General features: G+C 43.6%; 1 protein-coding gene and 1 pseudogene across 12 annotated transcripts; one reads left to right on the forward strand and one right to left on the reverse strand.

The window, feature by feature from the left end:
• Nucleotides 1-2822: 2822 nt before the first annotated feature.
• SETD4 (SET domain containing 4) lies at nucleotides 2823-24252 on the forward strand. Of its 12 annotated transcripts, none has more exons than XM_074358332.1 (11): nucleotides 2823-2946; nucleotides 4759-4926; nucleotides 8831-8926; nucleotides 11851-11888; nucleotides 13996-14084; nucleotides 15630-16059; nucleotides 18079-18253; nucleotides 19681-19762; nucleotides 20515-20595; nucleotides 23113-23236; nucleotides 24032-24252. In XM_074358332.1, the coding sequence occupies exons 2-11, from the start codon at nucleotides 4854-4856 to the stop codon at nucleotides 24164-24166; spliced, it is 1323 nt and encodes a 440-aa protein (XP_074214433.1). In that variant the 5' UTR covers nucleotides 2823-2946; nucleotides 4759-4853; the 3' UTR covers nucleotides 24167-24252. The 12 variants fall into 12 exon arrangements, 10 of the variants coding, with proteins under 10 accessions (XP_074214433.1, XP_074214722.1, XP_074214562.1 ...); XR_012504340.1 differs by lacking the exon at nucleotides 2823-2946 and adding an exon at nucleotides 3135-3397 and having other exon boundaries at nucleotides 21355-23236; nucleotides 24032-24056; XR_012504353.1 differs by lacking the exons at nucleotides 2823-2946; nucleotides 24032-24252 and adding exons at nucleotides 3135-3397; nucleotides 21355-21542 and having other exon boundaries at nucleotides 23113-23238.
• Nucleotides 22177-22296, reverse strand: LOC123617353 (5S ribosomal RNA; annotated as a pseudogene).
• Nucleotides 24253-26231: the final 1979 nt, after the last annotated feature.

Consider the following 26231-nt stretch of genomic DNA (forward strand, 5'->3'; position numbering starts at 1 on the left):
TATGGGCCCAGGCTGAGTTCTACTCAAGAAGAAAGAAGGCTTAGAAGAGCCTAGCTAGAGTTTGGTCAAGAAGAGAATCTTTGCCAATTCCCATCTGGAAAATGGGAGTATACATTATTTTTCTCTCTCATAAAAGGAAAATGGTTGTTTCATTGGCCCCTTTTCTTCCTGTCTTAAATGTACTTGTGTGAGAATGTGATGCCTGGAGCTGCAGCAGCTATCTTCAGATCATGAGGAAACAAACTAAGTGGTGAATTGCTGACTCTCTGAGGATGGTACTGTGGAAAATCAGGAACAGCTTTGATTTTTAATGACATTAGTGAATCTTGGGTCCAAATCTGGGACCATCTATTTCCAGCCCCCCCCCCCTTTTTTTCCCAATAAACTTTAAATTTTAGAATAGATTTACTGAAAAGTTGCAAATGTTGTATAGAGATTTACCAAATACCCCACATCAAATTCCCTCTGTTATCAACATCTTACTATTGAAACTGAGCAGGACCCTGTGGGGCCCTCCCAGGTAAAAAAGCTCCTCTGTGTCCCTCATTTCTTGTTTGTAGAAAAAGGCTTTAGTCTCCTAGGTCTTCTTGAGTTCCAAAGAGCAGACAGTTACTAATTAGGGAAGTTAGGGAATGCAGAAATAAAGGAAAAACAAAGGAGAAAGTGAGAATAGTTCATTGATAAAACAGAGTCCCAGTTCCTCCTCAAAGGTAAGAATCTGACAGACATCTTTCAGTTGTTCTTCAGAAACTAAGACACCCACTCACCACCCCTACAGGCTGAGCACAAGCACTAGACAGCAGGCTGGTTGGAACAAGAAGGCTGATGATTGAGATTTCCAAAGCATCAGCAGCCAATCAGAAGAAAGACATGAATTCTGCAGCCCTCACCACAAATGTTGCCTTTAAAAGTGCTCCCTTGAAAACCATTGAGGAGTTCAGTCTTTTGAGCATGAGCTGTCCATACTCCTTGCTGGGCCCTGCAATAAATGGTATAATTTCTTTCACCACAACCCGGGCTCACTAAATTGGCTTTGCTGGGGATGAGCAGACCCAAGTTCAGTTTGGTAACACTATGATGGTACATTTGTTATGACTAAGAAACAACATTGGAACAGTAGCGTGAACTGAACTCCAACTTTATTTGGATTTCGTTAGTTTTCCCTCTAATATCCCTTTTCTATTTCCAGATTCCCTCCAGAATATCACATTACATTTAACTGTCATGTCTCCTTCGTTTCCTCTGCTTTATGACAGATTCTCAGTGTTTACTTGTTTTTCATGACCTTTGACAGCTTTTATGAGTACGGTTGTCCCTTGGTATTCAGGATGCCCCCTTGGATACCAATATCCTAGGATGCTCAAATCCCTCATATAAAATGGTCTAGTATTTCCATATAATCTAGGCACATTCTCCCAAATACTTTGTTATCTCTAGATTACTTATATAATTTCTATTTTTAAAATTTTATTTTACTGAATTATAGTCAGTTTACAATGTTGTGTCAATTTCCAGCATAGAGCACAATTTTTCAGTTACACGTGAACATATATATATATTCATGTCATATTCTTTTTCACCATGAGCCACCACAAGATCCTGTATATATTTCCCTGTGCTATACAGTATATAGATTACTTATATAATTTCTAATACAACGTAAATGCTATATAAGCAGTTGCAGGTGCACAGCAAGTTCAAGTCTTGCTTTTTGGAACTTCCTGGAGTTTTTTTTTTTTTTTTTTTTTCCCCTAATATTTTGGATCTGCAATTGGTTGAATCCACAGACAAGGGCTGGCTGGACTGGTTAGGTGCTTTTGGGTTTGTCTGATGTTATTTTCCAGGAAGAACTGTTACTGAGTCCAAGCTCGTACTGCTAGCCACACAACAGGCTAATAAATTGCGAGACTAAGTGTTGGGGCAAACAATAGCAACTATTTGGAAAATCAGCATACCGAGAGGATGGTGGATTAGTATACTAGAGAACCATTTCACTCGAGTTAGAATTCAGGCTGCTTTTATACTAAAAGGGGAGGGGGTGTGGCTGGTTGTTGCAGACCTCTTGGTAGGAACACACTCCGGGGGAGATGTGTTAATCCTTTGTTCTTGCAGCTCTCCACATAGTCCTGGTCATGATGCTCCTGTATACCTTCAACAAGACAAATGTTATTTTCTGTTCTGTAACTTTTTATCTCTATATGAATGAAAAGTGCTATGCCTTTAAAGTTCAAGCCTGGGAGGCAGAGCCTTGAGAAAAGGCTGTTAGGTATATCTCAGGCTATAGATAACATTTGTTTACTGTTTAATGACACAAAGGTGTAGAGTCAGCATGACTAAGCACAGGCAACAGAGCAAAAAAATTAGAGTGAAAAGTGTAGCTCCAATTTGGAGTCAGGTTAGTTCTCTGTTACACAAGTGGGATTATGGATTTTGGAGAGTAATACCACAGAGGTGAAGTACCCTTTCTGTATCTGGGGAACATGCTATCACCATGACTCATCACTGATTATGTTCTAACCACTTGGTCAAGGCAGTGTTTGCCATATTTCTACACTGTAAAGGTACTTTTCCACTGGGCTCTTTTGGAAGTAAGTCAATAATCAAGGTCGGGTGGGGGGGGGGGTAGGAGGGGGCAGAAACCAACCTCCTGCAGGGAGGAGTTGAATCATAGCCAATTGGAATTCTCCTGTAAAGCTGATCCTCTGACAGCTAGGGCAAGAGGGCCAGCAGGGTTAAGTGGGGCTGGGCTGCCCAGCAATTGGGCGAGGCCGAGCCCCGCCCCGAGGAGAGGCGAGGGCAGAGGGCCGAGGCAAAGTCAGCCAAGAAGCGGGGAATGGCCCAGGCTTGCTAGGCCAGAGGGCGAGACGGAAGTTGGGCGGGGTGGGGTCTGCCCTTGGGGTCAGGCCTGGGACGCGTGCACTTGGCGGTTCCTAGCCTGGAACTACGGTAGGAAAGACTCCGTAGGTCCACTTTTTAGAGCGCAGATTATCTTTACACAGGCCACTGTTTTTTTTTTTTTTTTTTTTTAACCCTCAGCTCCGCGGTTGGGAGTAGCCAGACCTCGGCTCACTTTGGCGGCTCCGGAAAACAGTGCGCATGCGCACGCCGGTGTGTGGGTGTTGGGGGCTGGGATTGTGGCGGGGGGGTGGGACAGAGGCCCGCTGCAGAGCGACAGCTCCGCCTGGCGACTGAGGACGTGGGTCAGAGGGGACTCGAGGCGGGCCTGACGGAGCTCAGCCTGTCCCTCTGCTGCTTGGGTGCACTTCTTTAACTTGCGAAAAACCAGCGTGCTGGCTTGCGTCTCCACGTGACCTGAGCCCACCTACTGACGCCGCCGTCTTGGAGCTGTGCCTCCCTGAGCCCTGGCGACTTCCGGGGCGGGCCTCCCGTTGCCCAGGTAACAGGAGCGGCTTGTGCCCCTTCTGTTTTATTTTTTGGTGTGAAAAGGTGAACCGAGTTCGGATAGCGTACTCCCACCAGTCCTGGCATGATGCTGCGCATTATATTAAGGCCTTCATCATCTGGGAGTCGTTCACTTGGCAGATGTCGGCCGGAGAAGCCGCTGTGGAGGCGCTCCGGGGACGCGAAGGAGCTTCAGGCCGGGGGTTTGTAACCTGCGGGGTCTGAGGCCTCTCCGGCAGCGGCCGGAATGCGGCGGGGGTGCGGGGAGGTGCAGAGGGTGTCTCCGGGGTCTGAGGACTGCGAAGCGAGGGCAGTCAGTGCCGCTAGCCGAGCTGCCACCCTGGCTCCACGTGCAAGGCTGGCTTGTCGGACCCGGGACCCGCGCGCAGCCAACTTGGGGTGGATCGTTGAACCTTCCAGTGCTGGAGTGGGATAGTGGCAGGGCCTGGAGTTCCTGTTACTCATTTCTGTCTGGTAGTTTTTAGTAACAGTTTTTCAAAACAACTGTATGGTTAAAACGCACATGTATGCGCATAAATAGTATTCATATTATGGTACTTATGTACTCATACATATGTAAGTCACAGAATAGGAGAATACAAAGTAAAGGTAAAAGCCATTTCCCCTTGCACATTTTTGAATATCTTCCTTAAATCCTCTTGTTTTATAAACATATATAATGTGTTCAAAAGCAAACCCGTAAAGGATCATTGAATTTTTGTTCTGCAACTTTATCTTTTCGCTTAAATACCCCTTGGACATTTTTACCTCTTAGCACCTATTTCCTGTTAATGGCTTCATAATACTTTATTACGTGTATTATGCCCGTGTATTTAGTGAATTTTATGCTTCCAAGAAAGACACATGTAGAAACTAATAGTCATTTTAGGTTTTATAATTATCTCTGTGCTTTATCTGCTCCCTTGGCTCTCATTTTCTCCCAAATCTTTGGCAAACTGCTTGTTTAATTAAATTTAGTTCAGGATCTTGGCTTTAAGAACAAACTTTTATTTACTTTACACTGAGGGAGGATTTTCTTTTTTCATAGCAGATGGGGGTTTCATGGCTACTTATATTCAAAGTACATTTAGGTTGATGCAGTAAGTGTTGATTTGCATTGAGATGTGTACGTCACCAAAGCACACAATTAAGAAATGAGTTATGAGGATTTCCATGATTAATCAACATTTAGTAGGACCTCAAGATAAAACTGTTTTAGAGAGACCAAGATAATGGGCACTCAGTTACTGCACCAGGGGTCATGATTTAGCTCACGGTATAGACAATTTGTACAGAAAACGCTTCTGAGAGATGGTTTACCAACTAATACACGTTTGTATGTTTAAATCCCTATAGGTACAGAGAACAGTGATTATCATACAACTGGAAAGGAAGGCAAAGAAAATGCTTTTTATTTTAGATTGGGCAATTAAACAAACTGCAATTTTAGTATGAAGAAAAGAGGAGGCAGAACAAGCCGGATCAGAAGAAGAAAACTCTTGAGAAACCCCGAATCTAGCAGAGGTATAGTTTGTGGTGAAAAAAGGGATCGTTTGTTGATTGGCTTTAACAGACACACGTAGCTTTTCCCAAAGGCACATGGGCAATGTTGAAAGAGAACACTTCTTAAAGAATACTCTTTTTAATAGTGCCCTTGTATTGTGGGAATATGGATATCTTAATTCAACTATGTCTTCACTGGGGCTGACTCCCAGGTTTCTGTTTCCGGTCCTCGTCTCTCTCCTAACCTCTAACTACCTATGGGATATCAATGTTTGGAGATAAATTTATCATTTCAAGTTCAGTGTTACTTAGTCTGAAACTAGTCAAAGTGCTTGGCCAACTAGAAAGTAGTACATAAATGCAGTTGTTACTTTTGGTAAAAGTTAATAACACTCCTAGCTGACCCCAAGCATGGCAGCACCATTCGAGGTAATCTTTGACTATCCTTTGCCTTCTGTAGCCCAGGTTCTACTAATTCTCACCTGCCTTTCCTTCTTTTTTTACTTATTTCCGCTTAATGGAGGTAGTGGGGATTGAACCCAGGGCCTCGTGCACACAATGCACACGCTGTACCACTGAGTGATACCCGCTCCCACCCCTCACCTGGCCTTTCTTCAGTAAACTTTTCCTTCTGTGTTCCACCCAGGGGTGATTTCAGCTGGCTCTTTGCTGGTTTACCACATCCTTGTTTTTCTTCCCTGCTGGTTGTTCCATTTGGGGCTGTCAGTCTCACTTTGATAAGGGACTGGTGTCTCCTTTCCTTTTTGGCTTAGGGGCCTCCAGGAATTCTTACTCCCTGTTGTCTGCTATCCCAGCTCCTGCCTGACATCAGCTCATTTGGTACCTGGCTCCACCCTGCCACTCCGTGTGTTGGAAGTTATGTTCTCTGCTCACCACTTTCTGAGCACGCCCCCCCATTTCCTTTTTCCCTTCTCCTTGCTTGTTCAGTTTCTCTCTCACTGAGTTGAGGTCTTATGTTTGGTCATGCCATTTCCTTTTCTCACTGCTGTCACTCTGCTGTTGTGCATATTGGATCTTATTCTTTAAGACCTACTGGTTTTCCAGTTGTTTTTCGTGGAAGTCTTGTTTCTCAACTAAAATGTTAACTTATTGAGGATGGAGAATATGTTGAATGTTCTCCACGGTGATTAACATAGTGCTGTGTGTAGTAGTTGCTTATTAAATGCTCATTGATTAAATACTCATACTGTAAAATATGTTCTCTAAGTTGTGATAAAATATTTTGGGAGCTTTGTGTTTTGGATCATGCATTTTTTAGAAAACAGCTTTATTGAGGTATAATTGACATAGAATGAATGTCACATATTTAAAGTGTATAATTTGATAAATTTTGACATATGTATGCGCTCAGGGAGCCATTACCCCAATTAAGATAATGAACATTCATCTCCCCAAGAAGTTTCCTTGTTTCCCTTTGTGATCTTTTCATCTTGCCCCTTTTGAACCTTCTCTCCCCCCATGCCCAGCCCACCACTGATCTGCTTTCTATCACTATTGATTTGTCTGTGTTTTATGGTTTTATTTAATCATATAGTGTGCATTTTTGTAATTATTATTATTATGTTTTAAATTGAATTATCCTTGATTTACAATATTGTGTTAGTTTCAGCTGTACAGCATAGTGATTCAGTTATACATACATATATATATATTCTTTTTCATTATAGGTCATTACAAGATATTACATATAGTTCCCTGTGCTAAACAGTAGGAACCTGTTGTTTATCTGTTTTATATATAGTATTTTGTATTTGCTACTCCCAAACTCCTAGTTTCTCTCTCTCCTCCCTTTCCCCTTTGGTAACTATAAGTTTGTTTTCTGTGTCTGTGAGTCTGTTTCTATTTTGTAAATAAGTTCATTTGTATCATTTTTTAGATTCCACATATAAGTGATATCATATGATGTTTGTCTTTCTCTGACTTCACTTGGTATGATAATCTCTTGGTCCATCTATGCAAATGTCATTATTTCATTCTTTTTAATGGCTGAGTAGTATTCCACAAATCTATTTCTATATAGATATATCTTTATCCAGTCATCTGTCGATGGACATTTAGGTTACTTCCGTGTCTTGGCTATTGTTAATAGTGCTGCTATGAATATTGGGGTACATGTATCCTTTTGTTTTTTAATTTAATTTTATTTTGGCAGTGGGGGGATAGGTAATTCGGTTTACTTAGTTTTAGAGGAGTTACTGGGGATTGAACCCCCAGGACCTCGTGCATGTTAAGCATACACTCTACCACTTGACCTATACCCTCCCCCTGCATGTATCCTTTTGATTTAGAATTTTCTCTGGATATATGCCCAGGAGTGGAATTGCTGGATCATAGGGTAACTGTATTTTTAGTGTTATAAGTCTATGATTCAGTTTGAATTGTTTTTTGTAAATTGTATAAGATATGATAAAGTTCATTTCTTTTGCTTATGGAGATCCAACTGTTCCAAGCAATATTTCTTGAAAAAACTATCCTTTCTCCATTGATTGCCTTTTCTGTTCCATTGACTTCTTTGTCTTGGTAACAGTATCACACAATCTTAGTTATTGTAGCTTTATAGTAATAAGTTTTGAACTCAGTTTTTCAAAGTGGTTTTGGCTATTCTAGGTCCTTTGCATTTCCATGTGAATAGTTGAATCATCTTGTCAATTTCTCCAAAAATGCCTGCTTGAATTTCCTTTAGGATTGTATTGAATCTATAGATTAGTTTGGGGAGATTTAACTTCTTAGCAATACTGAATCTTCCAACCCGTACACAAGATGTATCTCTCCATTTGCTTAGGTTATTCATTTAAGAGCTTTAAAAATTTTTTAGTTTTAATTGTATTAAGGTATACGTAACATAAAATTTACCATTTTAACAATTTGAAAGTGTAGTTCAATAATGTTAAGTACATTTAGATTGTTGTGCAGCCAGTCTTCAGAATTCTTGAGGAACTCTATACTCATTAAATAATAACCCCACATGCCCCACTCCCCCCAGCCCCTGGCAGCTACCATTCTACTTTTTGTCCCATGAACTTGACTATTCTGGATACCTCATATAAGTGGAATGATACAGCATTTGTCTTTTTGTGAACATCTTATTTCATTTATTGAAAATTATTGAAATGCCCTTAGGGTTTATCTATGAAGCATGTGTCAGCAGGATTGGTTCCTTCTGAGAGCTGTAAGAGAGGGGTCTGTTTTAAGCCTCTCTTTTTGGCTTCTTCTCCCTTTGTTCCTTTGTCATCTTCCTTCTGTTTATGCCTGTGCCTAAATTTTCCCTTTTTATAAAGACACCAATCATACTGCATCAGGGTCCCTTCTGATGACATCATTGTAACTTGATTACCTCTGTAAAGACCCTGTCTCTACATAAGGTCATATTCTGAGGTACGGAGGATTAGGACTTCATCATATGAATTTTAGGATACACAATTCAACTCATAATAGATGCCTTTTATTTATTTTTCTTTCCTTATTGCACTGGCTAGAACCACTAGTGCAGTGTTGAGCAGAAGTGGGGGGAACAGACATCCTTGTCTTGTTCCTGATTTTGGAGGGAAGGCACTTAGTTTTTCATCATTGAATATGTCATCTGTAGGTTTTTTGTTAGAAATTTTTTATCAGATTGAGAAAGTTCCCTTTTTTCCTTGTTTGCTGCGAGTATTTATCAGGAATAAATGTTAGCTTTTATTAAACACTTTTCCCGCATCTTTGAGGTGGTCATATGGTTTTTCTATTTTACTTTACATTAATTGTGCATGTTTTAAAATTTATTCCCATTTATTATATGACTGAGACGGTTCATCAGAGATTTACTTTTTAAATGGTGAAAAGGAATTATATTGTGATTTTATACGGTGAAACGCTAATTATATAGTGATTTTAATCATCAGTTTTTCTTTCCGCTCTTGATTAGTGAATGAGAGCTACAAGCCTGAATTTATAGAGCTTAAGAAGTGGCTGAAAGATAGGAAGTTTGAAGATGCAAATTTAATACCTGCTCGTTTTCCAGGTGAGGTCTGGCATTCAGCTCGCACGTGAGAGACGTGGGCACAGGTGATGGGAAAGTGGGGGTGATTCTTGCACGTGGGCTGTGTTCTCTCTGGGAGCACATCTTCTGTTGCGTGTTAGGCTTCTTGCCTTGTAGCTGTAATATTTACTTAATCGTTACCTTTTTCTAAAAATGAGTTAACGTGGCTCGTGGAGAGAAATTCCAAAATGGTGAAATGAAATTAAAAGTTAAAAAAAGAGAAATGAGAGTAGACAAATAAGACGAAGGCGGGGATGAGGATACCAAACAGAGCTATATGATTTTATGATTGTACTTTATGGTGGTGAACTGTATTTGTCAGCCTCTGACAGAGTGTTTAACTTTCTGTTTCTGTGTGTCAAGAAACAGTAAGTAAAAACCATACTTTTACATTTTACTGGATGGAGCTCTTTCTTTTTTTTTCTCCTTGAAGTATAGACAGTTAATACTGTGTCAGTTTCTGGTGTGCAGCACAATAGTTCAGTCATACATGTAGATACATATACTCCTTTTCATGTTCTTTTTCGTTATAGGTTACCACAAAGTAGTGAATATAGTTCCCTGTGCTATACAGTAGGAACTTGTTGTTCATCTGTTTTATATATGGTGGTCAGTATCTGCTAGATGGAGTTTTTAATGAGATGACCAAGAGGAAATTGTGTCAGGAGAGGACTCGCTGTGCCTAAGGCCTGCCTGCTCTTTGCGTGGATGTCACTTTGCCTTAAGAAGGGTAGATCTAAAATCATTAAGCAGGAATTGGCATGTGGTTTAAATGGAATGCCTGAAAGTAAGTAATCTGTCTATAATTTGGAGCAGTGAAAAGTTACCAGTTTTAAAAGTGGAAACAGCTTTCTCTGGGCCCGTCTCCAGATTCGTGGTCATGGAGGAGCTAAAGCAAAGTGGTTCGGCAGTGGTCAGAACCCAGTGCTTTTCAGAACCCAGTGCTTACAGTTCTGGGGGCAAGGAGCATCCTGTCTTAGCTTGAGCTGCTGTGACAAATTGTCATAGGCTGGTGGCTTAAACAATTTCTCACTCACAGTTCTGGAGGCTGGGAAGTCCAAGATCATGGTCCGGGCAGATTCAGCATCTGGTGAGGACCGATTCTTGCTTTGTAAATTGCTGTCTTCTTGTGTCCTCATGTGGTGGAGAGCTGGGAGATGGAGCAGGCTCTCCTCTCTCTTCTCGTATAGGCACTAAATCCCATTCATGAGGGCTGTACCCTATGACCGAGTCACTTACCATAAGCCCACCTTCTAATACCATTGCATTGGGGGTTAAGAAATCAACATTTGAATTTGGGGGAAACAAACATTTAGTCCACAACACCTTCCCTAAGTGCTTCCTGTATCTCTAGCTCTTAATCAGAGTGTGATTGGAGGCAATGTTTATGGCAGTCTGACAAAGTGTACAGGATTCTAGGGAATTAATCTTAGTTTGCGGAGGGCAGGGCAAGGCTCCTAAGTTGCAGGCAAGATTCAGTCTCTAGACTCTGACCTGATTTATGCTTTGGGAACTGGCTGAGTATTTCCTTTTAACAAAAGGAAAAGCACTGGCCAAAAGCACTGGCCAAATCCTCCCAGATAGCAGAATCATAAGGCAGTGAGAAGTCTGTAATAAGCTTTACTTTTGTAAGATCCTAATGGCCTCTTCCCACCTTGCCTTAGCAGGTGCAGATTACTGTGATCTGTTTTCTGTCTGTTGAGCATTATATTATAGACATATAGGTATCTTCCAGATTTATTCCATATGCTAAGTTCTTCTCATATCTGTTCAGAGAGAAATTTCCACATAAATTAGCACATGAATTTTTTAAAGGATGATCCCGCAGAGAAAAACCCTCCCTTTAGTAATTGGTTTCAGAAAGGGTTCTGACCCACTGGGCTGATTAACTCCATCATGGGACACAGAGAAGAAATTAAATAAGTTCTTTAAACCAAAACCTTGTGTTTGAGCAGACTGTATGCTTCTAGGTGGGGAGATGACTCATCAAATCAAACTCGCCAGACACCTGATTCAGGACTGGAGGCGGGCACTCTCTCCAAGAACCAGGAGCTCCCATTGGTCCCGCAGGCACTGATCTTTGCAGAATTGTATTCCCTCCCAGCCGAGAGAAGAAAGTCAAGAACTATGAATTTGAGGAGTAGAGACTCCCTGTAATAATTGTAGGTCATACTGGACCTCTGCCTGCCAGAAAACCATATCCGACGGTGCAGTAGGAGGGCAGCCTTGGGCGTGGGAGGGGTGAACTTCTGCATGTCGGTGGCGTTGACAGTACAGCTGGTGAAGGTTCTGTTGTAACTGCTCTGGCCAAGGCCCTGGCTTGCAGGGAGCAGCTGGCCCTGGACCTACCCTGTTGAGCTCATCCTTTCAAAGAGAGCGTGGCTAATGGGTTGCCTGGTTGGGGAGGGGTGGGTGTGGTCAGCAGGCTTTGTGGGACCTGAGTGGGCTTTACTAGGCAGTCAGTCAAAGACTGGAGATCACTACTGGGGAAAGCTGGGTCTGGTAGTGGGTAAAAGTGGCCTGAGGGTCCAGCCTCTGAGGTTGGGTGGGCATGAGGAGGAAGCCTCAACCCCAGCTGGTGGGGTAGGTAGGCCCCCCGGGGGAGGGTCCAGCTTAAAGTTTCCTGTAAGAGACCCAGCAGCAGATCTGTATAAAGTTGACAATCTTTAGATGCCAACACTGAAGCTGACTTTGCCTTTCAAAGATTATAAGCCGGAAAGGAGGTCGGGACGTTTTCCAGAACAACCTCTTAATCCTCTGTTTCCCCTGGGAGTCAAAGGATTCGAGACTCCCAGCTTTGGCTTACTGTAATTTTGAAGTTCATCCACATCTTTTTATTCAAAACAGTGTCTTTAAGATCTTAAGATAGAGTAGGATTTACCCTTTTTCTTTCTTTGCATTCCTAGGTACAGGAAGAGGCCTGATGAGCAAAACATCCCTACAGGTGAGAGTTTCTTTCTTCAAACCCAAAGTAGATTTTGCTGCTTAATTTTTGTGGTTCAGATCACATGAAGTAAAAATATTTTAGACATACAGGATTTTTTTTTTTGAGTATAGTTCTGTCAGTTAGAATTAAATCTTGCTGCATTAATGAGACAAATCCAGAGTAACAGAGCGGAAGTTTACTTTGCTGTGGTGTAAACAAGCCTGGATAGGCAGACCTGGCTGGTGTGGGGGTCGCAGGGACTCCACCCATCTCTGTGCACATCCTTAGAGGGAGCCCCGCACCCTCAAGTCCAGGCTGGAGCTCCCAGAGCTTGAGCAGCAGGACAGAGCAAGGGGGTGAAGAAGGGCACACTTCCTCTCATCCAGGAAATTCCAGCTCTGTCTCATCTACCGGCAACCAGGTGCACAGCCCCAGCCGGCTGCGGAAGCACCATGCCCTTCAGATGGGGTCGCGTTAGGGTGGAGGAGGAGAGAGGGCCCATTTGGGTAGGCAGTCAGCAGTCTGGCACAAGAAGTTTTGTAAATCTGATCATATTTTAAATGTGTTGGGGGTGGGGTGGAGGGGGAGCTGCTCACATCTGAGCATCATGTAGTAAGTGGAGCCCAGCCACCCAGCAAGCAGCGGGAGGAGGCCCTCGAGCCTTTCCTGGGATTGCCTTCCGCCGAGCAAGGCTCCTAAGCCTCTGGGCTTGTTTCCTCACCCGGTAAGCGAGGAGGTCAATGACGCAGATGCGCCCCAAGGTCTCTTTTAGTTCTTCTGTGCTATTTAAAGGACACCTGATGTACAATTTTTTTAGAGCTAGAAATTAGATCCTTAATTTATTTTTAATTATTTTAATTTATTATTCAAAAAATTAATTATTTTTAATTCCTTAATTTATATAAAATCCAGCTATGTACGTATGTTTAGCCTAAAGAGTGGTAGCTTTCAGTGTGGTAATTCGGTTATGCTATTTTAGTTTTTTTTATTAAACATTTTAATTTGTAAAATATACATAACATAGAATTTATTACCTTAACCATTTTTAAGTATACAGTTCGGTAGTATTAAGTACTTCACGTTGTGCAATATTTTGGTTTTTGAGGGGAGGTATATGACTTTATTCTGTAGCAGAATTTGGGGAGGAGAAATATACCTCTCGTGAATAGAGCAGTGACTGTGTGTGGTTTTTATTTGGATCATGAAATGATAATTGGCAGTTGCTTTACCAGTACTTTCAAATGTGGCTTTTTTGTTAAGACTTTTTGAAGATTCAGACATATTTTACACATCGTGAAATGCACAGATATTGTGTCCAGTTTGATGAGTTTTGACGATGAAGAAATTTACCCCAGTCAAGGTATAGGACATTTTATGAAATGGCCGTTTTTTGAATCGGAAAGTCATGGGATCCCGGAGCAGGAAGGGATTGTAGTGGTCATCCCAGCTCAGTCCTTGTTTGCAAATGAGGAGACCAGAGATTGAACCCAGAGGATTTTTGGCTGAGATTTTTAACGAAATTAGATGTCAGTTATGATAAAAAGCAGGATCCCTTATGTTTGGCTTCTGAGTGCTTGATTTGTTTCTGGTGTCTATTCCTTGACATCTTAATTTTTCTTTCTATGTTTCTATCTCCGTGGGAGAAACTGAAAATTATGCTTTTGCAGGTGGTAAAATGAGACCCTGATGCTGGGTGGGCTGCCCTGTCTTCAGCTAGTTGGCGCAGGTTGTATGGGGGGCAGGCCGTTGCTGGGAACAAATCCTGGACACGTGGATTTCCCTGGAAGAATTTTTTTGAGTAGTTTCTGTCTGTTGCCTGTAGGTCATACTATTTCCTGGCCTAAGAACATGAAGGAACAATATGATTTGAGTTGTCAGAGTATTTACATGTTCCTCTCTGGTGAAAGGTTGACTGGTGATGGGTGTCTTGTTGGGGTGGTACCTGGCGTGGGAGTGGCCTTGCCTGCATCTGCTGACTCAGAGGCTGGGGAGCCAGTCTCTGGTGGTCTGTGGTTGGGCTCTCCTGCGTTCTTAGTAGATGATTGTGCAATCAGGGCCTTTAACAGACTCACACAGGTCCTTCCCAAAGTATGGATGTTCTAAACTTCACTTTCTTTTTGGTAAGGCGGGACAGATGATTATCTCGTTGCCTGAGAGTTGCCTGCTGACCACAGACACCGTGATTAGAAGCTACTTAGGGGCGTACATTGCTAAGTAAGTGACTGCACACCTGCTCATCTGGGACAAGTGCTTCTCCTTTGAAGTCTCTGTCATTGGCAAATATATCATCCAAGACATGGTTCGTTAGAACACAGTCCCTGTGTATAGCTGATCAGTATCTGAAGTGATTTGAAAGGTTTACTCTGTTATGTGAAATTGGTTCTTAATTCACTGTAAACTGCATTTTTAAGGTTTTTAGTAGGCTGCCTGGGACGTGAGTTTGAATCCTGATCTAACCTTACTAGAAAATGAGGATTAAATGGGATAATAGACATAAATGATGACTGAGTGCCTTGACTCATGGTACTGTCCTCCATCAGAGTAGGTTCTGACGAATGTTATTTACCCTTTTTAATTTTTACCCTTATTGTACTTACTTGAAATTTCTTTTAGCTATGAAGAGCTGTTGACAGTATGAAAGAGTTGGTTTTATTTGGCATAGAAGAGAGGAGGTCAATGTGGGAGCTGAGAACTATTTTCTGGCTTCTTTTACAGCGGGCCTCCGTTTTGGGGGACTTCTGAGAACAGAGCGAGTGAGATTCTCAGCATAAGGGGTTTCTAAATTAGAAGGGTTGAAAGATTGTATTGTTTCTCAATCCAGAGTAAGTTCTGGACCCTTTTCCCCCTGGCTTACTTTGGTAAGAGGGCTGATGTATTTTCATTGGCCTGAGTAAAGGCAAGGGTGCTCATAGTATTAACATTTTCTGTATCCTTCTGAAATTTTGGATAGAATGCATGGAATCTGTACTTTGAAGGATTAATGAAAACCTTTCTGAATACATTCATGCAACATGAGATCTTTTTATTGGTAACAAAAATACTGCAGTGTATAATTTGCAATAGGATGGATAAATTTAAGACAAGAGCTTTAGAACTGTAACAAGTATATAATGAGCATATTCAGATGTCTGCCTAGGTTAGTATCGTACAATAGAACTTTGTGCAGTGATTGAAATGTTTCACTTTGCAGTGTCCAGTGTGGTAGCCACTAGCCAGCCACATGTAGCTGATGAGCACTTGAAATGTGGCTTGTTTGACTGAGGAATTGAATTTTCAATATTATTTAATTAAAAAAATTAAAATTGAAATAGCCATATGTACCCAGTGGTTACTGTGTTGGAGGGGTCACTTCTAGGTTCTTTCCACCAATTGCCCCCCGCCCTCCCAAGTTTTATACCCTTAACCAAGAGAAACACGTGGACTTCAGCAGAAGCTTTAAAACTGAAGAACCAAGTTGGAAGCAAAGAGGTTTTTCGAAAAAGAATCTCTTGCCAACAAAGCTGGAACTTGGGTTAGTTGAAGCCGTTCTTGTATCACTGTGACTTGTTCACAGCATTTGTACTGGGGTGCGGTCCAGGGAGGGAGGCCTTGAGGAAGGAAGGCCCTCTCTTGGGTGCAGTAAGTAAACTTGGAGTGTACTGCCAGCTTGGCCACAGTCCCTCTGGGGGCAGAACTAGGCACTAGATGTCTGTATCTTTTGCTTACTCCATATTTTGAATGAAAATAATCCCTTTAATCTCTGGCTTTTCATTTGAAAAGGTGGCAGCCTCCTCCGTCTCCCCTGCTGGCTCTGTGCGCCTTTCTGGTTTCAGAAAAGCATGCTGGGAATCAGTCGCCCTGGAAGCCTTACCTGGAGGTGTTACCAGAGGCCTACACCTGCCCTGTTTGTTTGGAGCCGGAAGTGGTGAATCTTCTTCCCAGACCTCTGAAAGCAAAGGCCAGAGAGCAGAGAACCCATGTGCGGGAGTTCTTTACCTCCTCCAGAGGCTTTTTCTCTTCCCTGCAGCCTCTGTTTTCCCAGGCTGTCGAGAGCATCTTTAGCCACAGCGCCCTCCTGTGGGCTTGGTGCACCGTCAACACCAGGGCTGTGTACATGAAGCGCCCGCCGAGGCCCTGCCTTTCTGCAGAGCCAGACACCTACGCGCTCGCCCCCTACCTGGATCTGCTGAACCACAGCCCCCGCGTCCAGGTGAGCCGCTAACAAGGGGACCCGTGTTCTGTTTCAGTAGGAGGGACTCTAACGTGTAGAACCTGTGACGTGGAATCGTAAGCGAAACCCCAGGGAAAGGTGCCGCTGGTCAACCTCCCGCCGTCAGGTGTGCTCCCGTCCTTCCTCCCAGGGCTTTGTTCCTTTGCCCTGTTTTCCCCTTCTGCTCTCCACGCCCACAGAGCCTGGTGCTGTATTCCCTGGATGGCCTGAACCAGCAGCTCCCCCGACCTGATCCCCCACCCCCGGCCATGGTGCAGCGGCCCCCTTCCTCTTTCCATACATGGGAGTAAAGTCTCGCTTGCTTTCCTGTCCCTTTCCCTGTGTCACGTGGTGGCATCGCTGTCAGGATTGACCCTTGCTGTGATCACTGACAGACTCACTCCTTCCGCCGGGCGCTCTGCAGTCTTAGAGGATGGGGACCTTGCCTTGTTCCTTTCTGTAACCCCACGGCCTGACACCTAGTAGGCGTTTGCTAAATATTTTCTGAATGGATGGATATTTGTGGGACATCATTAAGGAGTCCTGCTTTGGGAGTCAGAGATCTCCCCTCTGGCACATTAAGGAGGTGATTGTATCTGCAGGACACAGTGGGGTCAAGGTCTGGCTTTGGGGCAGTGGATGTCTGTGTATCAGCTAACCCATAACCTGTTCAGGGTGTGCTGGGAGGCACACTGGCGGGGACCCGCACTCACACTGTCCTCTTCACGACCCACATGAAGGTCAAAGCCATCTGGTTAACCACGTGCCTGTGAGAGGAGAGCGTGGGGAGACCCTACTGCTTTCTTCGGCTAGGGCCATCTCCTTGCCTGTCCGCTCGTTACTTTTGTAGAAAGCTGCATCTCTAACAAAATTAAGCAGAGGAGCCTGAAGTTAGATGGGTGTTTCTGTGGCTGATGTTGATGAAATAAAGTCAGGGGTTGCAGTACATAGGGTGCTGGACACAGGGACTCAGTCCCCATGGGTGTGACTTTATTTTTATCCAGCTGTTAGTGCATTTTTTCTAAACCAGTGCTTTCACAGCTGAGTGTAGCCTGTGGGCATGTGGTCCCAGGGCCCCTGCAAAGCCTAAAATGCTTACTCTCTGGCCTTTTATGGGAAAAGATTGCCAACCCCTGGTGGAAGGTGCGCCACGGCTGGCTTTTGACATAACACTCCAAACCGTGGCCCTAATCTGGTGCTGCAAGGAAGGAGTTCTATCTCGCTGGGATTTGCTGTTTAGTAAGGAGGCCCTGGTGCTTGCACCCACTCCTTGTTGTGGGAGCAGTTAGGTCTTCTTTGTCTTTTCCTCTATGTCTCTTAACTAACAAAACCGTCACTAAATCCATGTGACGGTATCCACCAATACCGTGCTGCCCAAGGGCTGTGTATTGTAGGACCTGGAATTTCACGTGCGGCCTTGGTATCTTTGGGCCTCGCAGGGCCCCAGAGCCCTGACTGTGAGTTCCTCTGCTGTCACTGGGTATTTCCCAGCGGGCAAGGCTTCCCACCTGGCTAGTTGCCCTGTCAGCTGGACTAGGTGCATGCCACCTGGTCCTCCATCTGATGGATTTCACCTCCCTGCCAGCCCTCGAAACTATTCAAACAAGCAAATCACATCTTCCCACAGGAACCAGGGGTCACCTCTTGTTCCTTCAAGCCTGCTTCCCGTGGCCCCTGCTGGTCACTCTTCTCTTGAGCGCAGCCCTCCTATGGCCTGCCATGTCCTCCCCTCTACCCTGGGCTGTACGTGTGACCTACAACTGCTGTCACTCAACTGTCCGTTGTCAGGTGTCACGTGTCCGGCCATCAGAGCCCTCAGGTGGGACTCCCTCTCTCACTGATGGGGCGAAGTCGAGGCCAATAAAAGAGGCGGATGTGCGGACGTGGCATTTTTTCTGCATGGAGATCATTTCCCCACGAGTGCTTGAAAGCTGCATCGGGCGTAAATTTATACCATCACTCAATCTGTTTAGTTTTCTACCTTGCTTTAAAAAACTCTTCTACAATTTTCCTTTCTAGGTAAAAGCAGCATTTAATGAGGAAACTCGCTGTTATGAAATTAGAACGGCTACAAGCTGTAGAAAACACGAAGAGGTCTTCATCTGCTATGGTCCTCACGATAACCACCGTCTGCTCCTGGAGTATGGATTTGTTCCTGTCCGTAACCCTCATGCTTGTGTTTATGTCTCAGAAGGTTAGAATTAACTTTGTATCATTTTATCACTAAGATGATACAGTTTTTCTTCCCCATCTGTGGTTAAGTTTTTATAAAAATGGCAAACTCTTAAAATGCATATCGTATTTTCTCCTAGGTAAGGCGAAGCTAATTTTTATTGACCATGTAATTTCAGTGTGGAAGTGAAAACAACAAAGCTTTGCTCGATATTGAGGATAAGAACTGAGAAAATTATTATGCATCAGGGCAGACCATAGAATGGAAGATGAGGAGGACTGCTAGGGGAATTAGAGTATTAACAGACGGAAAGAAACGGAAGTTTTTGTACCGAGACACTGTCACTACAGACAGAATAGGATTAGAGAGCAGCAAATGAAACATATTTCTTATGCACCCACTGTGCGTAAGGCACCGCACGGATCACAGGAGAAGTGTGGTGGTAGCCAGTTCTTGTTTGGTTAATGCTGTGATAAAGCGTGGGTTCAATTCCGGGTCTTTTGTTACCCACCGTCATCATTCGTATTACTCTTTCTAAAGTAATGACTTGCCTATCAAGTTTATGCTATGAAAACTCCAAATACAGTATTAAAAGTAGTACCCAGAGGGCTGGTTTCTTCCCCCTTTCTTTTGAAGCAGCAGAGAAACAGTTTTCTAGGCATTGAAGAAATGGTTAGAGATTTACTGACTGTATAATAGTTTTAATATGAGTTCTAGTGGAAATAGAAACTTGGTCAAGGAGTTACTGCTCTATCCTATAGGCAGAGAAATAATGTTGTTTCTCAAAATGAAATAGAAAAGTGAAAACTGGGTCTTGCTGGCCCCTTAGAAAGAGAGCTTTGAGATTAGCCTCGTGTTATTGAAATAACTTTCGTATTGACCGTGAAATGCTGATTTATTAAATAATTTGAACAAAACTTACACTTTAGTTATTTTTTGCATTTAAAAAATAAATACAAGAAGAAATTTAAAAGAGGAAATCCCTCCTTACCCTACTATCCCAAAGAACTTTGTTAATTTTTACATATCCATTTTCAGTTGCTTATGATTACAATTACTAATACTCAGAGAGTTTTGAATTCTGACTTTTAAAAACTTGATCTTGGAAACATCTGTTTGCACAGGGCCTGTACTTTGCACAGTGGCCGTGACTTCCCAGCCGTCCTGCTGGTGTCTTCACTCCCTGATTCTGCCGGTTGGTTTGCTTAGTGGGAGTGGGAGCTGAGGCAGTGGGTGTCTTGTCCCCTGCCTTGGAATTGTAGCTTTTCAAGGGCTGAATGATGCTCTCATTGAGTTGGACTTGAAGAATAGATTTCTTTTTTTTGGGTGTGAATTAGGTAAAATTGTTTACACGTGCCTTGATTGCTGACCGGCAAGAAGGTGAGCTGAGAAGGAACGGTCTGAATTATACCCCAAATCTCAGGCTGATTTTTTCTTTTTTTATGTAGATACCCTTGTTAAATATCTTCCATCGACAGATAAGCAGATGAACAAAAAGATTTCCATTTTAAAGGATCATGACTTTATAGAGTAAGTGCTTCTCACTCTAAGGAATTTTGATGAAAAAAATGGAGGGTTAGGGTTTCCTTACATAGATGTGAGCTACCTCCTGACCCATATCAGGTGACAGGTAGCTGTTTATTGAGGACTTATGTGCAGTCCATTGTGATGGTTGTTATGGGGCACACGAGGAGTGTGAGATGCCTGTCAGGACACTTTTTTGGGGACATAAGATATACGCTTGAAATATTAAATTATGGTTCCAGCAGAGCCCCGTCTGGATTGATAGGTGTGTGTGGCGTTGGGCTACTGCAGCTCAGGTTGGCTGTCGGTCACCCAGCAATGGGCTCTTGGGGTGGGGGTGCCTGGGCGATTCTGCGCCAAATGCAATAAATGGGATTTGAGACCCTTCCTTTCAAATTTTCTTCTAGAGATAAAATTATCTAAACAACACAGCAGGGGTGTGAGAGCCAGCTAGCATGGTGGCCACCGTTTGAGCCTCAGGATAATCTAGATTCTTCATCATTCATCTCAGCCTGGTCCCCTTATCCAAGTTCAGCTTCTTACCCAATAAAAATAGTGTTTTCCTTTTTTTCTTAACACAAAGAACCTTTTGTTACTCAGGCTTTATTCTTGAGTATTTGCAGACTTATTTTTCTCTCTTGTCTTTGTGACTAAGATGGTGGTAACGTTTAGTGGCCTTTTTAAAAAGTGTTTGGCTTTTTAGCCATTTGCCATGGTCTAAAGATGTACCAAGTGACAGATTCGTTTTCCTACTTTAGAAATTTGACGTTTGGCTGGGATGGACCGTCTTGGCGATTACTCACAGCTCTTAAGCTGTTATGTCTGGAAGCTGAAGAATTGTAAGTTCCGTGTGTGTTGGTCATGAACTATTTGGACATAACTTTGGCTTTTTTTGGCTTACATTCAAATGCCCAACTTCAGAGAAGAAAGGAATGCCATTGAATACTGGGGTTGCTTATTCTTGATGTAGCTTGCCCATCTTGTGTGTCTCTTCTGTTTCCACTGTTTTTGGAACTCTGATTTTAGTCATAATCAGAGTACATGGTCCTGAGAACTGGTCTGTACTCAGATATTTCCCCCTGGTGACCTGCAGCTCGTCATTCAGGGTAAACACTTTGGAAAGTATGGGCATTGGCCGTGTGCAGAGGAGAGTCTCTTGAGTAGGTGGGTTTTTCCCGGGAACAAACAGAGCTCCTGACCACAGGCACCACCCTGACCCCTGCTCAGGGAGAGGCCTGGAAGTTTCCATGGGGCTGGCAGGTGGAAGAGCCCCTGGTGGAGATGTGCATCCTGGTCAGGCTCCTTAGCATTCCCGAGAGGCTGTCGGTCCTCCCCTCAGCGTGGGAAGGACCATCAGCACATAGAGCTGAGCACTGCCCAGCCCTAGAGCTCCTGCAGCCTGGGTTCTGGTCAGGGAGTTGGGGGAATAATGCCTACGACTTAGTGAAAGCTCAGGGAGGACTTCCTGAAGGTGGTCGAACCCCATCCTCCAGCTGTTGGGGAGATTAGATGTGATAATGCCTAGAAGTAGTTGGTGCCCATTCAGTCCTGCCTGTGACGTCACTGTTGATGACATTGCTTGCTTCCTTTTTTTGCAGGGACTCAGGGAGAAAAACTACTGCCCGGTCTCAGCACGAAAAATAGTTGTGTCTCTTCTCAGCAGGCGGTGTGTTTTTGTGTAACAGACACTGTGGTTTCTGTATCTGATACGTTTCAGATCAGATTATTGCTCGCTAGAAAACTCAGAGGCAGATCTGTGGTCCATCCAAGTGTGCAGCATTTTAAGGCATGCAGTTTGTCACTGACTCTTTGCTGGCTGTACCTCATCTTTCCTGCTCTCATCTTCCCTTTGTCTTCTTTTCTCTCTCTGTTCATCTTACATTTTATTTTATCTCATGTGTAGCCACGTCAGCTTCTTTAAATCCTTCTTGGGAAAAGGTATGAATCCTTTTCAGACACGTCAACCTCAAATTAAAACTACTGGATGTTTGCCAGAGGTCCCCCCGAGGCCTCTTTTCTTCCCATTGAGTTGTTCCTGACTGTCTGGAGTGGTGTGGCAGGGAAAGCATGTGTTTGGGATTCTGCCTGATGGGTGTGTGATGCTGTTTCTCCCTCTCATTAGCTTTGTCACTTAGGGTGAGTTCTTCACTGTTGTGGATTCTCAGTTTCTTTGTGTCTACCGTGGGTATAACAGTGCTTTCTTTGTTAGGCAGTTGTGAAGATTAAAACAGATAGTGGTTGCACGTAGAACACTGTGCCCGGCACAGACTAATGTCTTTCCTTACTTCTTTTCCTGAGAACCCCTCTGTTCTGGGGTTGCCACCATCGTCTCTAAAACTAAAGACTTCTAAGACTTGACTTCCTGTGTGGCTTGTCTGATGTTCTGAATTTCTTTTCTTTCTTTCTTTTTTTTTGTTTAAAGCCTACAGCACCTGGTATTCCCAGGTGGTCTCCCATCTGAGTACTCACCAGGCCATACCCTGCTTTTGCTTCCGAGATCAGATGAGACTGGGTAAATTCAGGGTGGTTTGGCCGTAGACTGTTCTGAATTTCCCTGTGACCTCTACTCGGATGGTGTGGCCAACCCCTGGCCTTTCCCTCCTCAACCACTTCCGTGTCCAGATTCTCTGCATCCAGACTCTGTGCCTCCTCCCTGCCCGCCTCCCTGGTTGGTGCTTCTCCCCAGACTGTAGATTTGGCTTGGCTGCCTTCTGACTCGGCATCGCGCTGTGGCTCCCTCTTGCCTACCCCCAGATGCCTGCCCTCTTCTGCCTGCAGAGAATTGGCCCCCCCAGCCCACTGAACCCCATTTCCTACAGACTTTTTTAGTATAAAATTGGAATGACCTGCATGGAGAGAAAGGCTTCACTGTAGATCCCTCCTTCCATGTGCAGAGCATTTTACTTTGTGGAACATGTCCTGTTCAGTTTGCCATTTTTTGGGAAAGACTCGCTTGCAGAAAAGGAAAACTGCTGCCTTTGCTCTTTGGTCTTTAGTCCTTTGGCTGTGGACTCACCCCCTTGTCTGTCCCCTGTTCTAGTCCCGTGACCAGGGCATGTGACTCTGCTGACTTACGTGCCAGACACAGGATTGTGATGCTGTCACTCAGTCCCTGCCAGGAGCACCAGGCCCTTCTCTTCTTATCCTCAGGGTTCCCTCTTCTTTCTTAAATACCTTGTCTGCTTCAACACAAGAACCACATGTGGTGGGAGCTTTGAGGAAATGTGCTGATGGAATGAGTTACTATGTTTCTGAAAAAAATAGGAGACGAGAATGTGCATTGTGTTGAAGTGGAAATGCCTTCTTTATTTTTTGAGAACCTGCTGAAATGATCTTACTGAATATTTTGATTCTAGTACATGCTGGAAAAAAGTACTTCTTGGGGAAATAATTTCAGATACAAATGAGAAGACAAGTTTGGACATAGCCCAGAAAATATGTCATTATTTCATAGAGGAGACTAATGCTGTGCTCCAAAAGGTATGCTTCTGGAATATTGCATTCTCTTCTTAAAGAGGTGTTTTGATTAAGAAGTTCTTTTGTGCTTGTTGGATAAGGATAGTCCACCTTATTAGGGTGCTGTTAATGCCTTAATAAATGGATGTTGACATAATCTCTGTGTTTTTTTCATTTTAATTTTTTAAAAATGAAAAATTTTTTAATTGAAGTACCGTCAGTTACAATGTGTCGGTTTCTGGTGTACAGCACAATGTCCCAGTCATGCATATACATACATATATTTGAATCTCTGTGATTTTTGACTGTTAACATGTATCTATACCTTTTAATAGGTAAAGTTATTGCATGAATTCTTGGTAGTAAATTTTTAAGGCACTCTTTCCTTTTCATTTAGTGATTTGTTAATTAAATGAAGAATCAGCTTATTTGAATGAAGACATTACTGGGATTAAAAACTAATTTTAATGAACTTTGCAGATATTGTACTAAGTGAAATAAACCAGAGCACTAAAAGACAAATTTTGTATGATTCTGCTTATATGAGATACCTGGAATAGGCAGATTTATAGGGGCTGAAAGTAGAAGAGAGGTTACCAGGGGCTTGGGGAAGGGGAAGTAGGGAGCTATGTTCAGTGGGTACAGAGTTTCTGTTTGGGATGGTGAAAAAGTTCTGGGGATGGGATACTGGTGATGGTTATATAACGTTGTGAATGTCCTTAGTGCCACTGAGTTGTCCATTTAAAAATGGTCAGAATGTTAAATTTCATGTTTATGTATATTTTACTACACTAAAAAAATAAAAATAATAACTTCCAGGTTTCTCATATGAAAGATGAAGAATCGGCTTTGATAAACCAATTAACTTTGGTAGAAACGCTGTGGACAGAAGAGCTGAAGATTCTCCAGGCCTCTGCTGAGATCCTAAGCAGTTTGCAAACAGCTTTTACGTAACCTCACCCAGTTGCATCTGATCACCTCCTGTGCTGGGTGTGACTTCTTAAACATTTTTAAAATAAAGTTTATTTTATATAGAATTATTTACAGTCAATGAAGAGTTTTTATTAAACAATTATATACTTAATCCTATTCTGCTTTTTCTTTGTTTGCGGGGTGGCGTGCTGGCTGCTCGGGACGTTGGAGAGTACCTGCAGGTGAGGATGGGTGTGCTGTCCTGACGGCATTTCAGGTGCTCTCAGAGTAAACAGCCCTGGAGGAAGCAGTCTGAGGAAAGTATCAACTGTAACAGGAGAGGAGGCTGTGAGGGGCCAGGAGTTGGCCCGGGGCTCTGTGTGTGGTCTTCTGTTGGGTGTCCTGCTTCTCATCTGACTCAGCAGCTGTAAAAGGGCAAGAAGTCGTGCTGTTTTATGCTCTGATGCTGCAGGTTTAGGGGTTGGGGCCTGTGGCGGTGGGTGGCTTTGGAAAGGGGAATGGGAGGGGCGCACCGAAGTCCTGGGTCCCAGCCGGGCTCCACCCCCAGCTGCTCTGAGCTAAAGCGGCTCACTTTGAAGTTTTCATCCTTGATTTTCCATCTGAAAATGAGATTGTGGGGCTGGAAAGGGGGTCCCTCGTGCTCTGACCCAGCAGAAGGGCTGAGGAGCCAGCACCTGCATCAGGCAGAGGCCCAAGTGGTGCTGCCCCTCCTGTTTTCTGCCTCACTGCTGTCAGGACCAGGGCTTAGATCATGAGAGGGACCGTCCAGTGCTGGCTGACAGATTTCTGTGCATGGAAAATTAGGCTGATGTCGTTAAACAGGAGACATGTGGAGCCTCTCCAGTCCTCCCGCATTGACAGTTTTCCAGAATGTGTTTAAATCTCTTGTCAGCCGATGCCCCTTTACCATCTTTTTGTTGGGGGGCTGGAGGGGTGGATAGCTCTTATTCTGCTGCTTTTCTGTTATTTAAATGCGGGTATTAGGAGGAATAGGAGATAATGTTTTGCTCAGTTGGTCATTTTGAGTTAAGAGTCTTTGCCTTTTTTTCCTAATAATAAATGTACTTCAGTCTGTCAACTTGACTCTGAGTATGGTTTTTATATAAAATGTGCTCTAATTAGTACTTTTTAGATCTTGGCTCTGGATTTATACTTTTCACAGTGTTCTCATGCCTGCCAATTAACTGTGAAGGGTCAGAGCATGTGTTACCATACATCACAGAAACAAATACGTGCTTAATATAGAAGCTGGACATTGTCAAAACATGTGATAGTAACATTTATTAAATATTGGTGACACTGAGCAGGACCCTGTGGGGTCTTCCCAGAACAAACAGCCCCACCCCCTGTCACTATGTCTTTTGCTTGCCTCTTGTCTGTAGAAAAACTTTAGCTTCCTAGGCCTTCCCCAAGTTCCAAAGAGTAAATTTAACCAGAGAAGTGAGAAAATGCAGGAACAAAAAGGAAAACAGCCAAGCAACACAAAATGATAGTTTAGCCAATAAACAAAGTCAAAGATTTTCCTTCCTCCTCAAGGGCTCTAGATAATATTCTGAGCCATGTCCTTTGAGCTGTTTTGCAGCTACTGAAACCCCCACCAGGTGGAAGTTAACTGTATGCTGCCTACAAGCAGGTAGACCCCAGACTGGTTGGAACCAGAAGGCTGATGATGTTGACTCCTGATTATCTCACCACCAACCAGTCAGAAGAATGTTCATCAGCTCATCATGGAGCCCACAACCCCCATCCCTCACTCTGTCTTTAAAAACCATTCCCTGAAACCCATCAGGGAGCTGGGGCTGAGCACTAGCTACCCAGACTCCTTGTCTGGTGCCTGCAGTAAACACTGCACCTTCTTTCACCACAACCCGGTGTCAGCAGCTTGGCTTCACTGCGTGTAAGTGAGCAGACCAAAATTTGGTTCCATAACGTTAATATTAACTGAGTACAGCACTCTGCTCCAGCCTTGATGTGCAGTGTTTCATGGAAGCCTCACAACTGCCCTGTTTTACAAATAAAGAGGTGAAGAAATGGCCCGAGATCACAAACTTAGGACGTGGTGGAGTGAAAATGCCCCTCCACCTGA

Source organism: Camelus bactrianus, chromosome 1 (genome assembly GCF_048773025.1).
Source record: "Camelus bactrianus isolate YW-2024 breed Bactrian camel chromosome 1, ASM4877302v1, whole genome shotgun sequence".
In the NCBI taxonomy this organism is placed as follows: Eukaryota; Metazoa; Chordata; class Mammalia; order Artiodactyla; family Camelidae; genus Camelus; species Camelus bactrianus.

Coding starts and splice junctions, on each gene's coding strand:
- SETD4 (XM_074358332.1), top strand. CDS start 4,854: ATGAAGAAAAGAGGAGGCAGAACAAGCCGGATCAGAAGAAGAAAACTC. Junction 4,927..8,830: donor AAACCCCGAATCTAGCAGAG/GTATAGTTTGTG, acceptor GCTCTTGATTAG/TGAATGAGAGCTACAAGCCT. Junction 20,596..23,112: donor TGTCTGGAAGCTGAAGAATT/GTAAGTTCCGTG, acceptor TTTTGATTCTAG/TACATGCTGGAAAAAAGTAC.